We start from the raw sequence: 15,712 nt of genomic DNA, 5'->3' as shown, positions 1-15,712 counted from the left end.
TTCTTGGCTTTTCCCTACCCTGGCAATGCATTTTAGATTCAAGGAACTTCTTATTTCTATATTTTGTGGGGTTAAACTATTAAGAATTAAGTAATGTAAAAATTTGTTATTTTCTAAAATTACGAGCAAATAAGTTGAATTTTTTAACCAAATGCCAGCAGGCCTATAATTAAATTTTTGACAGGCCTGAGTCCAAATTGTGTTGACTGACTATGAAATTTGTCGACAGGAGGTTTAGAGGCCTGTGAAAAGAGACATGGGTAGGCCACAAGGCCCCGATTCAAATATAAACAACAGCATCATGGTAAACACGACTTCAGTTCAAAACTTAGGCCCAAATAAAGTTGATCAGGCTTCTATTTATTTAACTAAAGACCTACGGAACTAAAAATATGTGTTTGGGTAAGTAGCGAGGTCGTGAACTAAACCTGGTCCAAATATGAACTACGAAGAAATGTGATTATTTAAAATTTTGGCCCAAACTAGCTTCATCATCATTGGGTTTTTTCACGAAAAGCCCATACGTTCATAAAATGCCACCTTATCGCCCACACAATGGTATATTCCCAAACCAACAAGAGCTTCATCTGAATATTCATGTTATCTACAAAAGTTCCCACACCTTCCGAGCGACTAATTGTATTACTAGTTGCCACTGTATAAATCCACATCTCGCGTTTTGTCCATATAAATTTGATACCTCATCGACTCTAGCAAGTAAAGCCAAATTGTCCGACATTATGCAAGCCTGTGTGTGGATCAAATGTGAATGAATATGGTTGATATGTTCAAATCTAATATGAAGTTATGACAATGTCCAAAAGGGCATAATAGTATGGTTATACTATTCATATTACATGCTAGCAGAATAATTTCCTACACTTGTTATGTGGAGTACGGTATTTTTCTGTTTTGTTACCTTATTACATATTATTATGACTAATTGTTATTATTATGCTCGATAAATATAATTTAGTCTTGATCATACTTTCTCTTTTTTAGCTTTATTTTTAAGCTAAGGCTAGATTATGATTGTTGTAAGGCACGTTTGCACCGATTAATTAGTATTGAGCAAAGTTTTATTTTTATTATTATGGATAAACTAGGCTTTAAGACCATACAAATGTGATGAATTAAAATGCTTTTTTAAAGTGAATTTTGTAAGAATATTAAATTTATTTAGTTTTGCTTTGGGTCAATCTATTTTATTGTCCTGTGGACACCCTTTCGAGTTTTCAAAAGAGGCCCAAATTTCGTGCTTGGGCATTTCTTATTTGACAAATGGCCCAAAGGCCTCTCTCGCAATCTCGGCCGACTCCTCCCCCCTCCACCGCATAACGCGACTCCTCAATTGCGCCGACCTCCGTTCGAGTGATCGAGTCCAAAGGAGATGGAGATAGATTGGCCACCGATGGACGGAGGCCCCTCCTGCGGCCACGCAACGGCGGTCCCGACTACGGCGAGGATGGTTCGTGAGGGTGCCCATGGAGCACTTTGGGAAGACGGTCAGGGCGAACCAGCGGTGCGCGGAGGAGGTCTCAGCTGTCCTCTCCGGCGTGGGAAGACGCTGTCACCCACCTCACCTCCCGCCTCCAGGTGCTCGCCGTCGACGTCTAAGAAAGATCAAGAACCTCCTCGGACCCCCGCCTGAGCACCGCAGGATTCAGTTCCATCGACTCAACATCAAGAACGACGCCCGACTCGTGGGCCTTATCAAGACGTTGGATCTGGTGAGCTCCTCGCCTACCCTCTCTCTCATTTACTTCCAGGCCGACAGGTCACCCCGTGGTCCCTTTTCTCTCCTCTTTCTCTGGATGTCTACAGCGACAAGATCAAGCACCTCCTCGAGCCCCCGCCGGAGCACGGCCGGATCCAGTTCCACCGACTCGACATCAAGAACGACTACCGACTCGAGGGCCATCAAGATGTTGGACCTGGTAAGCTCCTCGCCTTCCTTCCTCCTCCTCTCTCTCTCTCTCTCTCTCTCTCTCGCCCCCCGGGCGCCGGGTTGCTGACGAGTCCCTCCCCTTCAGCTACCATCGGCCCCCCTTTCTGCAGATCCACTTCTTCCCCTTTCTCCGGATTCATTCTTATTTGCTTCCTCACCTGTTTCTTCCTTCCTGTGGTCTTTCTGGTTTCTTTTGCCTTCTATTTCTTCGTTGTTCCTGGTATCTATGGTGTTCTTTCGATGGATTCCTTAGGGTTTAGCAGAAGGGAGTCATCTGTTTTCATTCCTAACCTCTCTTGTTTTATAATACAGATGATCAACCGGACAATCATCTGTATCCCTGCCTATTATAATACCCGTCCACTGGGTACCGTATACAGCAATTTCATGGATGCCCTTCCGGTGGTTAGTTTTGCGTCTATACAGATCCGATCCAGATCTCTGCCTACTGTCTCCCTAGTTTCCCGCTGACTTTGTGCTGTGGCATCACAATGCAGGTTAAGTATTGCTCTGAAAACAACAAGCGGCTTATTCATTTCTCCACTTGCGAGGTGTATGGGAATGCTATTGGGAGCTTTCCCCCAAAGGATCACTCTCTGCTACAGGTGATATTGCCCTCTTTATTTTTTGTTCGTTATTGTTTCTCAAACTTTTGTGTTATGCTCTTATCTGTGCATACTGAAGAAAATATGAAAAAAAAAGGGGTCAAAAAGTCAAGTTGATTAGTGTTCATCCCCCTTTTTCTCGTGATAACTAAAAAAAAGTTGAAATTTGCAAGAACAGTTGCACATTGCACATTTATTTGGATTAAAATTTATAATTTTTATGAAATTGGAATGATTTTGAAGCATCTTTTGTGAATATACGGTGTTTAGTAATCCCTTCAAATACCCATTTATACTCCAAATTCCATTAATAATCCCTAGGGTTTTGGGGGTATTTGAAGGGATTTGTGAAAATCAACTAGGGCATTTTGGTCAACCAGGGGTATTTTTGAAGTTTTAGAGGGTATATTAGCTAATATCCCTTTTCTCTACTTTAAATTCATTCGAGTTAAACCCATTTCAAATATTAAATTTCACACATACACCTATTTGGAAATTATATTCAAAATTCCATGAATAGAAATACTAATCCTAACCAGAGAAGCTATTAGGAAATTTTGTGGAAAAAGCTAGTCCTTATGACTTCTGAGGATATGCGAACAATAAAAATGTCGATTGGGATACACTTCATAGGTGAAATGTCAATACTGCCAATCATAGAAAGATTGTTATTGTTAGTCTTTTTTTTGTGGATGCTTCATATGAAGTTAGTTTGAGTTGTACACTGCAAGGTTGGGTGCTCCTTTGCTGATTTTGATGCAGGTGAACAAGTTTTTCAGATTTGCAGTTGTGGATGGAGTGTCGTTTGCGTGAAAGAAATAGATAATTGTAGTGTTGATTGAGGACAGCTAGTATTGAACAAATCATGCCGTGTAATGGACTCAAGATTCTGTGATCTAAGTATTCATGCTGTAATTGTACTAAACATGTTGGATTTGTTTTTTGTTTTTTTGGCTAAACTATCGAGGCCCTTTATTTGTGAGGAGTGAACATTATACTTGCACATTTTGGCATTAGTTATAATGACCATATCAGATCTTTTCTCAAAAACTGATTTAGAGTTTGGATTGTTGGACTAGAAGTCTAGAATAATAGGAACAGCTGCATGTTATAATTTTAAAAATATAGATGTTTTAGCTAATTAACTAGCATTAAATCACTAACTAAATTATTGATTAAGACATTGTGTAAAGCTCTAATTAATGAAGAAGCAGAATAAATAAGTTAATAATTATAAATCAGTTTGATAATTAGTTAATTTAATTAGGTAACTTGTTGAGCATTAATTAGTTTAATTTTAATGTTAATTGGTGGATAAGCACGTTGAATAGGTAAATATTAGATTAATTGGCCAAGAGTACTAAGTTAATTGCTCAGTTGGTGAAGCAAATAGGTAATACTTTAGTAAATTAACAAGTAATTTGTTAGATAATTTGTATATAAAGTCAATATATAATGTTTCAGTTGATAACAATTTATAATTATTTAGAAGGAAATTAGTAGTACTAGCGGGAGAGCAAGAGTGGAGAATAGGAATTGGAATGCTAATTTGAATGGGGATTGAATACCCCTCAAAATTAAGTTGAATATTCATTCTGGCATGGTTTGACGTGAATTGTAATTTAAATTTGAATTCAATATTTTAACTTCAAATTGTGTATCCAAATTTCAATTCAAATTTTAAATAAATTATTAGTTGGATTGTGCATATAAATCTCAATTAAAAATTTTCACCTTTAGTCAAAATTTTATATCACTTCCAATTTGCTTTCTAAATTTAATTTTCCTTTGGAATTTCATCTTGAATGTAATTTGAATTGCATATTCAATTCTTCATTTTGAGTTATAGATTATGAATTCAAATTTTAAATCAAATCTTATCGTAAAGTTATGGATTTAAATTTGTCTTGGAGTCTTAAATTCAACACGTCATTAAATTTTAATTCAAAGTTCAAATTTGTGTTCAGAGGAATTTAGATGTTTTGAATTGTCTATTTTGTTTTCCAAATTCAGTTTGCCATCCTAGACGTCAATTTTTTGTTAGTTTGATGAGTATATTGGCCAATTATTTACCGAATCTTGTATTGCTCTGTATATCTCGGCTTACCATCCTAGACATCTCTTTTTTAGTTAGTTTGATGACTGTATATGCTGGTTTTTCATTGAATCTAGCTATACTGAGGTTTTTTTATAAAATAACCTTTTAAAATTTTATTATTTGCGAAATAACCTTGTCAAAATTATATTTAAAAAATTAATCTCTTAAAAACGGTGAATGATTCACCGCTTTCATAAAGAGCCTAATTTCTCAAAAAAGCGGTGAATCATTCACCGCCTTTCACTTGTTTATTGTTCTTTCTATAATCCTAACAACCACATAAATATTTCAACAAATCACATATAATCTTAACAATTTGAAAATTCTAATAATCTATCCATACAATCCTAACAATAAAAAAGATCCTAATAATCTATCCATACAATCGTAATAATCAAACATCACATATAATCTTAACAAATTGAAAATCCTAATAATATATCCATATAGTCCTAACAATCAAAAAATTTTTGCTAATCTATGTATACAATTCTAACAATCAAACAAAAATTCTAATATTTCACACACAATCCTAACAATCTTACTTTTTTTATTTCCCGTATAATCTACGTACAATTTTAATAACCTTATTTTTTTTCTCTTTTCCAAAAAATATGAAGAAGACGGTGAATGATTCACTGCCTTTAAAAGATTTTAGAGACTTTCAGAATGTGGTGAATGATTCACCGTGTTTTGAGAGTTAATTTGCCAAATACAAATTTGATAGGGTTATTTCGCAAATTATAAAATTTTAGATGGTTATTTCGTAAAGAAGTCCCTATACTGTCCTTCAGTATGCCATCCTAGACATTATTTTCAATTAATAGTGCGTTTAGCTTAATGAAAATATGCTCTTCTTATTTGTTATATGCTGTCTCGCAGCTATCGCTATTTTTTTTCTCAACTTAGTTTTCTATAGCAAACCTCTAATTGTGAGTCAGATATACATGCTAATTATGTGGTAATCATACTTTTGTACTCTGTTATTTCAGTTTGCTCGCTGAAACTTCTAACTAACAGTTAGTTTCGTGAGTACATATGCTGGTTACTTCCCATAATTTATCTATCTTTCTTGTAGGATTAGTTACTAATAACAAATCATATTTCTTCTTTTGGCTCTCTATGTTTCTTCACATTTGCATGGGGACTAGATAAATTAAATTAACAGGATATGGGGTGCTTGATGGATTTGGTGTGCCATTCTTCTATATAGGACAGTATGCTGACCAGTTGTAAGAGAATTCTTTTTGTTACATGACAAGTCTATGAATCTTTGTAGTTAATGCTTTTGAGCTTGGCCATAAATAGGGCACAAGTTCCAATGATCATTTTCTTATGTAGATTTTTTTTTTTCTAATGAGTTTGATTTTATCTTTTTATCTTTTGGCAAAAACATAGTCACTTATTGTAGGCATATTTATTTTGTTGCTTCACTAGTCTAGGTTCCTTTACCATGCTCCCCAGACACTCTCATGTGGAAAACATGCTCATCTTTTGTTGAATTGTTGTTGTTTTCTTTTTTCGGAGAAACCGTGAACACCCTTTATCTTTATTCTCATTCCAGTCTAAATGAATTCATCCTATTTTCACTCTTTTAAACTGATCTTTGTCTTTCTTCTCTTCACCCATAGTAAATTTCTGATTTCAACAATGCTATTAAAAATCAAACATTGCCAGTTTAATTCATTTTCATTATTATTTTTAACCTCTCCTGAATATTTGATTATGTTGAATGCATTTAAGAGAACTGTTTTTCATGTGCAGGGAAACATACAGCTAATATTTTCTATTATTTGTTGGTAGTTGAGACTATTTCTATGCATTCGCTATGGGAAAGCTCGCAGGTGATCAATAAAGTTTGGGTTGATGCTTAAGTTTGACTGGGCTTGAAATCATGTTGCAAGTTTTGTTTGCAATACTATGGGTTCATCTTCAAGGTATATACTCTATAACTCCTAGAATTTTGTAATGTATGATTTTTATAGTGAAAATATCTCTAACTATGATGGATTGGAGATGAATTAGTTGCTTCCCTTATTGTAGAGTAAGGTGATCGCTCAGTGTATTTAGTTTTGTAGATCTCCAAAATGTTTATAGGGAAACAAAATGACAGATGGATTGGTATGGTGATTTGTTTAATCAAAAGGGTTAGCTAACCATGACACATCTGCGATCACCATTACATGAAGATTGTGAACATTGCAACATGGGTTCGGTTCTTAGAGTTCTATGCTAGAAAACAATAAAACATTCAGGTGGTGTTGTCTTGTGTTTGGCACGACTAAAGTGTTTGGCATGTTTTCTTTTATTTGTGATAATTTTTTTAAAAACAATAGATTCTGCAATTAATTAATTTACGACTCTTTTATAAGATACTAATATTATCTAACTACTATCATTTTTAGGAACTATAGCAAAATTATGTTAGACGAGAGTCACGAGATTGTTGAAATATAATGTTCAAATGGTCTTTTTGTTCATCTTTTTTTGCATATACTAATATCTATTAAGGGCGCTGCAGTTATTATTAACCTATGGTTGATTAAAATGATAGGCCATTTTTATATTTGCTTATGCAATATCATTTACCTCCATCTTTTCTTTGTTTGGCGGAGAGTAACCCCAATTATATGTTCTATTGTCAAAATTCACCAATGAATGGAATACTAGTCTTGAGGACGACTTGAGATTTTCTTTTTCATTGACAAAGTATGCGAGTTATTTGGACTGTAGCAAGTGGCAGTGCATGAGGTGGCTGGTAACTTGAACATTGAGGTGACAACAAGTGAAAATCAAAATATCTCACTTGCGGTCTTGAATAATGACATTCGCTGTGTTTGAGGCGTCAGTTAACTTGCTGAATTAACTAAAAATGCCTGTCTTGGAGATAATTTGTAGCTTGATTCCTAATTTTGATTACTATATATGTTACTCAAGAAGCTAGAGGTAAGAGTTTCTTATATGAAGCCTCTAATGTTTTTGTCCTTTGATCATGTCGGCTCTGCATATTTGATATGAGTTTTGAGTCCCTAAAGTTAATTTTACTTGTATCTGTTGAAATTGTGAAACTGGTTTGTGGATGTATTTGTTAGCATGTTCTTTTCTTTAGGTTTACTCGCTCTATTCCAATTCTCTTAGATTTAAACTTTCAGTACGTTTAATGAATGCATGCATTATAATGGGCTGAATCATATCATGTTGTCAACTTAGTTCATTTTGCTAGTATGATGGGATGCATGGCACAACTTCTGTTTGCATTCGCCATATGTGCGCGAGATATTTTGTGGTCTCTCTTCTCCCGACAACAACAGAAGATAGTTGGCCCTGCTGTAGAAAATCCACTTGTTAGAGATCATAGTGCTTCCATCACTGAGATTGTGGAAGAGGGAATTCAACAGGCTGACAAATGGTCGAAGTCGGATCAACTTTATGATGGCTGTTTATCAAGGTTGATTGACTGTTGACAGCAGAGAGGTTTCATTAGTCCAGAGGTGGAGCATGCTTTCAGCATTTTAGATGCTGCAATCTCTATAGTACGAGGCAACAGAGTGTCATACAACCAAACTGAGTGCTCGCCAGCTGACCTGGATTTGCCGCCTCGTGAACCAGCTACAAAAGCTGCTTTTATTAGTAACAGAGATGCACCTACTGTTGGCTTGAACATGGAGAAGTTGACAAAGAATTCTGAAGGCTATTCACGAGCGAAAGATTTCAGGTAGCTTTAATTTACATTGCTTGCCTTATAATTGGCTGCATGATTCTAGCAACTATGCTGTGATATTAGATCTTTTGGGTTAATTTGTTAGAGCATGTTTGGTTTAAAGTAATTGAGACTTGGAATGGAAATTGGATTTAGTCATTCCCATTGTTAGTGTTTGGGTTGAGGGATTGGCATTTCGATTTTCATTCTCGGAGATTCGAATCTCTCTAAAGTGGATTCTGGAATGATTGAGAATTTTTTTTTTTTACTAATAATTATTTAAATTCAAATGTAAATCATATAAATTAATTAGATTATATCATAAATTCATATTCGAATTTGAAATATGAATTTAAATTCAAATTTTAATTTCTTAAAAATTTAATTGAATAGTTCTAAATTTAAATTTTGACTTTGACGTTGAAGTTGAGATTTTTAAGTTCCAATTAGAAGTTCAAACTTAGATTGAAATTTTAATTACGAATTTGAATAATAAATTTAAATTTTAATAAAATTTTTTGTTTTTTGAATTCAGTTTGGACATGATTACGATTCTGATTCCTCTCATGAACCCAATAAAGTGTAGTTTTTTTATCATTATGTCTTCGATTCCGATCCATTTTCATTCTTATTTCGATTTCGATTTTGATTCCTCTTTTGAACCAACCTTGCTTTTAATACTTCCTTTTTGTATTGAGTTTTACATCATTCTGTTGAGCTATATTGTGTATGCAATGATGACATTTACATTATGTTGGTTATACCAAATCCTTGCAGACATATTAGTGCAGGATCCATCTCATCATCCAAAGAGAAACCTGAAGATTTTGGTGACAGAGGAGATGGTTTGGGTAGTTATCGTCAGGACAAGATGACGGAAACTGCTCTTGCGGCGACACACATCCCTTCGCCGTCAAATAGCACGAGAAAGGTATGTGGAGGGAAGGTTGCTGTTAATGGGTTACATGAGAAGAGTCCATACGATGGTCAGTCTAAACGACCTAGGAAGAATAACAAGTGGATGTGTTGCTTAAGCCTCAGCCATTCGAGAGTATAAAAGCCTGTCAGTTGCTTCCTTTATGTCAAATGACCGAAGATCAAAGGAAGTACTTTAAATAAACAGGCAAAATTAAAGATTTATTTCTGGGCATTAGTACAAAATAGTCATAATATGTACAGAAGGAAATAAATAATCATACTGTGCACAGAAGTAAAGCAGGTATATATATATATATATATATAGAGAGAGAGAGAGAGAGAGAGAAAGAGAGAGAGAGTCCGGTCGGTGCTTGTAAATTTTTTACCGTTAGATCTACGCCTTTGATCATTTTTATCCGTTAGATTACACTATTCAACCAACCACCCACTCAACCCTAGGAGGCCCACATCATCCTAACCGCACATCCCTTAATCCAAGAGCCGAAAACTTACAAGTACCAATGACTTGGTACTTTTAAAAGCATAGGAGCTCAATTCTATATATATATGAACTGAGTTCTCAGTTAAATTAATTTTAATGTTCGGCAAAGACGAAAAAAGTAAAGTCACCTAATTCGAGCCATTAGTTTTTCTGGCTTCTTGCGACTTGTATTGTTATAACACTTGATAGCTATCATTAATACTTTATTGATATAGAACTTATTAGGCAAAACTGTATAGAAGATTTATCTTTTGATGCAAAATTTAAGCTAATTATTTGTCTTAATAAATTTATAGTTACATGAATTATATAAAATATATTAATTACATTCGTAAAGATAGATGACACATTAAAAATTTAAAGTTAAAAAGTTAAAAATTAATTTAAATTAAATAAATTAAAAAGTTAGATAGTAAAATTAAAACTTTTCAAGGTTAGTCGGATCATAATAGGTGATAATTGAGGTATATCCTAGACATTTTACCAATTCATATTAACTAGTTAAGGGGCTCGCGCGATGCTGCGGGTAGTTATTTAATTTGAAGTTCTATTTATTTTTTTCGTTCTGTTTATTCAAATGGTTATAAAAAAGAAAAAAAAAAGACCTATCACAAAGAATTAACTATTGTAAAATTTTATTAAATGGTTAAATATGTAGAGATGGAGCATTTGGTGATTAATATTGTATCATAAGAACCGACCGTCCCTAAAGCAAGTGGCAAAGGGTTTGGTGGTTGGTACCCGAGGTCCCAAGTTCGAATCCTAGTTGATTCACATTTCTAGCTAAGTTTATTTCTAAATGAAATAAACGAAGCGGGTAGCGTGCTACCTATCTCTCTCAAAAAAAATTGTATAATAAGATATGATATGATATAAATATTTGAATAATTTATTATAACATCGGAATTTTATTTTTGATACATATTTTAGAATAGATTTAAGGTGCAATGGTGCATTGGATACATTCAAAATTGTTACTAGATTTATGGTAATTTTTCATTGGTTAATGACTTTATGGTTATAACTTTGTCACTTCTAAAAGAAAGGAGAAAATCGCAAGCCCTTTGCCACTTAATTGGTTAATGACTTAATTTTATAAAATTTCTTTAATAAATAGTTTGCTTAGACCCAAGAATCATTTAAATCTTAGAAGAATTACAATTTTTTGATTAAAAGTTGTAACCTGCAATTCTTTTTGGATTATGGACTCGGTATTTGTGGTACCTATATGAATGTCGCATGTGCTCGTGAAAGTTCCAATGATCATTTTCTTATGTAAAATTTTTTTTCTAATGAGTTTGATTTTATCTTTTTATCTTTTGGCAAAAATATTGTCACTTATTGTAGGCATATTTATTTTGTTGCTTCACTAGTCTAGATTCCTTTATGATGCTTCCCAGACTCTCTCTTATGGAAAACATGCTCATCTTTTGTTGAATTGTTGTTTTTTTCTTTTTGTTTTTTTCTTTTTTCGGAGAAACTGTGAACACCCTTTATCTTTATTCTCATTCCAGTCTAAATGAATTCATCTTATTTTCACTCTTTCAAACTGATCTTTGTCTTTCTTCTCCTCACCCATAGTAAATTTCTAATTTCAACAATGCTATTGAAAATCAAACATTGCCAGTTTAATTTATTTTCATTATTATTTTTAACCTCTCCTGAATATCTGATTATGTTGAATGCATTTAAGAGAATTGTTTTGCACGTGCAGGGAAACATACAACTAATATTTTCTATTATTTGTTGGTTGTTGAGAGTCTTGAGACTATTTCTATGCATTCGCTATGGGGAAGCTCGCAGGTGATCAATGACTTAGCTAAAGTTTGGCTTGATGCTTAAGTTTGATTGGGCTTGAAATCATGTTGCAAGTTTTGTTTGCAATACTATGGGTTCATCTTCAAGGTATATACTCTTAACTCCTAGAATTTTGTAATGTATGATTTTTATAGTGAAAATGTCTCTAACTATGATGGATTGGAAATGAATCCTTCCCTTATTGTAGAGTAAGATGATCGCTCAAGTGTATTTTGTTTTGTAGATCTCCAAAATGTTTATAGGGAAACAAAATGACAGATGGATTGGTATGATGAAATTTGTTTAATCAAAAGGGTTAGCTAACCATGACACATCTGTGATCACCAGATTGTGAACATTGCAATATGGATTCAGTTCTTAGAGTTCTATGTTAGAAAACATGAAAACAATAAAACATTCAGGTGATGTTGTCTTGTGTTTGGCATGTTTTCTTTTATTCTTGATAATTTTTTGAAAGACAATAGATTCTGCAATTAATTAATTTACGACTCTTTTATAAGATACTAATATTATCTAACTACTATTATTTTTAGGAACTATAGCAAAATTATGTTAGACGAGAGTCACGAGATTGTTGAAGTATAATGTTCAAATGATCTGTTTGTTCAGCTTTTTTGCATATGCTAATATCTACTAAGGGCATTGCAGTTATTATTAACCTATGGTTGATTAAAACGATTGGCCATTTTTATATTTGCTTATGCAGTATCATTTACCTCCGTTTTTTTTAGTTTGGCGGAGAGTAACCCCAATTATATGTTCTATTGTCAAAACTCACCAATGAATGGAATACTAGTCTTGAGGACGACTTGAGATTTTCTTTTTCATTGTCAAAGTATGCGAGTTATTTGGACTGTAGCAAGTGGCAGTGCATTAGGTGGCTGGCAACTTGAACATTGAAACTTGCGGTCTTGAATAATGACACTCGTGTGTTTGAGGTATCAGTTAACTTGCTGAATTAACTATTTCTAAATATGCCTGTCTTGGAGATAATTTGTAGCTTGATTCCTAATTTTGATTACTATATCTATATGTTACTCGAGAAGCTAAAGGTAGAGTTTCTTATATGAAACCTCTAATGTTTTTTGTCCTTTGATCATGTCTGCTCTGCTTATTTGATATGAGTTTTGAGTCCCAAAAGTTAATTTTACTTGTATCTGTTGAAACTGGTTTGTGGATGTATCTGTTAGAATGTTCTTTTCGTTAGGTTTGCTCTCTATTAATCTATTCCAATTCTCTTTAGATTTAAACTTTCAGTACGTTTAATGAATATATGCATTATAATGGGCTAAATCATATTATGTTGTCCACTCAGTTCATTTTGCTAGTATGATGGGATGCGTGGCACAACTTCTGTATGCATTCGCCATATGTGCGCGAGATATTTTGTGGCCGTTTTAAGAATGTTAATATCATATTAGATATAAATTAGATTCCAAACATGTCTATAATTTTAGGGATTTTTTCCATACGACAGCTTAACTTTTGGATTGGGTGTGAGCTGCTGTGAGAGAATGGGGATGACTAAAACAAAGGGGAGAAAAGGAAAAGGGGAAAAAGGAAAAAAATGAAACAATCAGCATCCTTGTGGCGGTGTGGTTAATTAATCAATTAATTATCTATAAATAACATTATTTTAAAAAAAAAAAAACAAAGACAATGTAGGACGCTAATGATTGAAGAAACAAGTCAATTAATTAACTATGAATAAATTAAGTTTATATGTAAATTACCTTAATTTGTAAATCAGTTAGATAATTAGTTAGTAAGTAAATCAGTTATTAAGACATTAATTAGTTAACTAATATACATATTAATTAGAGGTTAAGAACATTAATTAGTTTAGTACTTAAATTATCAATTTAACTAAGGCTAATAAATTAATTGATCGTTTAGCTAGTGAAATGGTTAATAAATTAACTAGCTAATTTGTTAGCTAATTAGTATATAAAGAAAATATATAGCCCATTTGTTAACTAATAACAGTTTATAATTATTTAAAGTTTTTTTTTGAGAAATATAATTATTTAAAGTTAGTAGCACGAATGGAGGTACAAAAGTGGAGAATAGGAGTCTAAATGCGGATTTGAATGGGAATCGAATCCCTTGAAAATTAATTTGTTACATTTTGGGCATGTTTTTGACTTGAATTTTAAGTTGAGTTTTTTAATTCTATCATGATGTTCCAATTTGAATTGTGAATTTAAATTTAATTCATTGTGAATCCAAATTTAAATTCAAGTTTTAATTGATAATTAAGATTGTGAAACTAAATTCTAATTATAGTTTCTATTTTTAGTGAACATTTAATTCAGTTTAAGTTTGTGTTCTTAATTTATTCTTTTCCGGATTTATCTTGAATGTAATTTGAATTGTGAATTTAAATTTAATTCATTGTGAATCCAAATTTAAATTCAAGTTTTAATTGATAATTAAGATTTTGAGACTAAATTCTAATTATAGTTTATATTTTTAGTGAACATTAAATTCAGTTTAAGTTTGTGTTCCTAATTTATTCTTTTCCGGATTTATCTTGAATGTAATTTGAATTGTGATATCAATTGTTCATTTTGAGTTCAAGTTATGAGTTTAATTTGAATTTAAATTTGAAATCAGTTTTATTGTCAGATTCTGAATTTAAATTTGTATTAGAGTTTTTAATTCAGTCTATGAATTTAAATTTTAAGTTTGAAGATGAAATTTCAAGACAAATTAGTTTAAACTTTACCGAAAAGTCTGAAATTATCAAAGGAATGTTCAAATTTTGCTAAAGACAAATTAGATTAAGCTTTACTGAAAAGATCAAGAAATATATATATAAAAAAAACCCAAGTTCCTCAATCCGGTAAAAGAGTATCACTAGATTCTAAAGCTGTAGTCAGGAAAGGCACAAGTTACTCAAAATGTTGACTTGGAAAAAAAAATTCAAAAGATATTTCAATTGTAGGTTTGCTCTGCATCACCAAAGATGAAATAGTTGTAGTTTTGCTCTGCATTTGTTTTTTTAGTGGTGCAATCAAGTATTAGGGTCCATTTTGTTCAGTTATTCGAGTTAGTGTATGATTCGAGTCTCAATTTGACAAATTTATTTATGAGTTTGTGTGACTAAGAATTATTAAGGGAATTAGCACTGCGCTTAGTATGTTTCAATAGTCAAGCTCATAATTTGAGTTTAGCGGATATTTTAGCCAATGTAATGGTATTACTTTTTGCTATTTAGTTGGTGCATTGTGCTTGGTTATGTTTGTCAATTAAAGGACTTGGAAAAAGAGAGGAATTTGACCTGCTTCAACTGCTTTTAGTTTGCGGAGTCATATGAGTGATTTATATTGCTTAGAAGAATCTACATGTAAAAGTGCAATCATTCTGGTGGGTAATGTTGGATAGATTTTGTGTACCATGTTTATTCGTTTTGCCCTCATTAAATTTCACAGAATCTTTTTTTTATCTTTTCTTTGTTTGTATTGGAAAGGATTGCAACTATATCATATTTTTATTGCTATTTTAGTGCAGTTGTAAAGCCCTGTAAAAGCTTGGACTTTGGCTTCTGGTGCAATTGTCACTGATATTTCACCTGTTGTGTGATCTTTGTTTATCTTTTCGTGTTCCTCCCGCTATATCATGCTAACACCCTAATTATTGTAATATACATCGGGTTTTGATATACTTAAATAGATTTACTTTCTATTTGAAATTTGTCATGAACCTTTGTGGCTAGATATTTTAATGTAGGCTGGTTGTGTCTTTGGAATGTACTATTATACGTTACTAGCCAACTGTGTTGGTATTATGTGACCCATGGGCTGATTTGTGAATAAGAGGCAGTTTTGTGGTGATTTTTTTTTTGTATGGTCACTTAGTCTTGGCTATACGTATCTCACATGAATTTGCACTCACTCGTGTTATTGTGCTGTTGCACATGGCCACATTTTAGTTATGAAAAAAAATGATCAGAAGACTCTTTTCTGATGCTAAGTTGCAGCGTGTCTGCTAGCCCTACGGGTTATTAGGATTGTAGGTATACAGCTGAAACAGATTTGTTGCATATTTTTTTCCGTGGTTCTTCTGTCAGTTGGATGATTGGATCCTATCCTAAGAATAGAACAAAGAAATAGCTATGCAT

The 15,712-nt window shown here is 33.0% G+C and overlaps 1 protein-coding gene across 16 annotated transcripts; it reads left to right on the top strand.

Annotated features, from left to right (window-relative positions):
• Window positions 1,109–15,290, top strand: LOC109709298 (UDP-D-apiose/UDP-D-xylose synthase-like). Of its 16 annotated transcripts, none has more exons than XR_002216065.1 (8): window positions 1,237–1,937; window positions 2,261–2,353; window positions 2,446–2,553; window positions 6,416–6,588; window positions 7,862–8,366; window positions 9,129–9,282; window positions 11,486–11,676; window positions 15,103–15,290. XR_002216065.1 is itself a non-coding variant. In XM_020231465.1 (5 exons), exons 1-5 carry the CDS (start codon window positions 1,485–1,487, stop codon window positions 11,576–11,578), a joined length of 699 nt encoding a protein of 232 aa, XP_020087054.1. In that variant the 5' UTR covers window positions 1,173–1,484; the 3' UTR covers window positions 11,579–11,989. The 16 variants fall into 16 exon arrangements, 6 of the variants coding, with proteins under 6 accessions (XP_020087068.1, XP_020087075.1, XP_020087053.1 ...); XR_002216062.1 differs by having other exon boundaries at window positions 15,098–15,290; XR_002216061.1 differs by lacking the exon at window positions 15,103–15,290 and adding an exon at window positions 12,321–12,688.

This window comes from Ananas comosus, linkage group 1 (assembly GCF_001540865.1).
Source record: "Ananas comosus cultivar F153 linkage group 1, ASM154086v1, whole genome shotgun sequence".
In the NCBI taxonomy this organism is placed as follows: domain Eukaryota; kingdom Viridiplantae; phylum Streptophyta; class Magnoliopsida; order Poales; family Bromeliaceae; genus Ananas; species Ananas comosus.
This window is presented reverse-complemented; position numbering and strand designations above follow the sequence as displayed.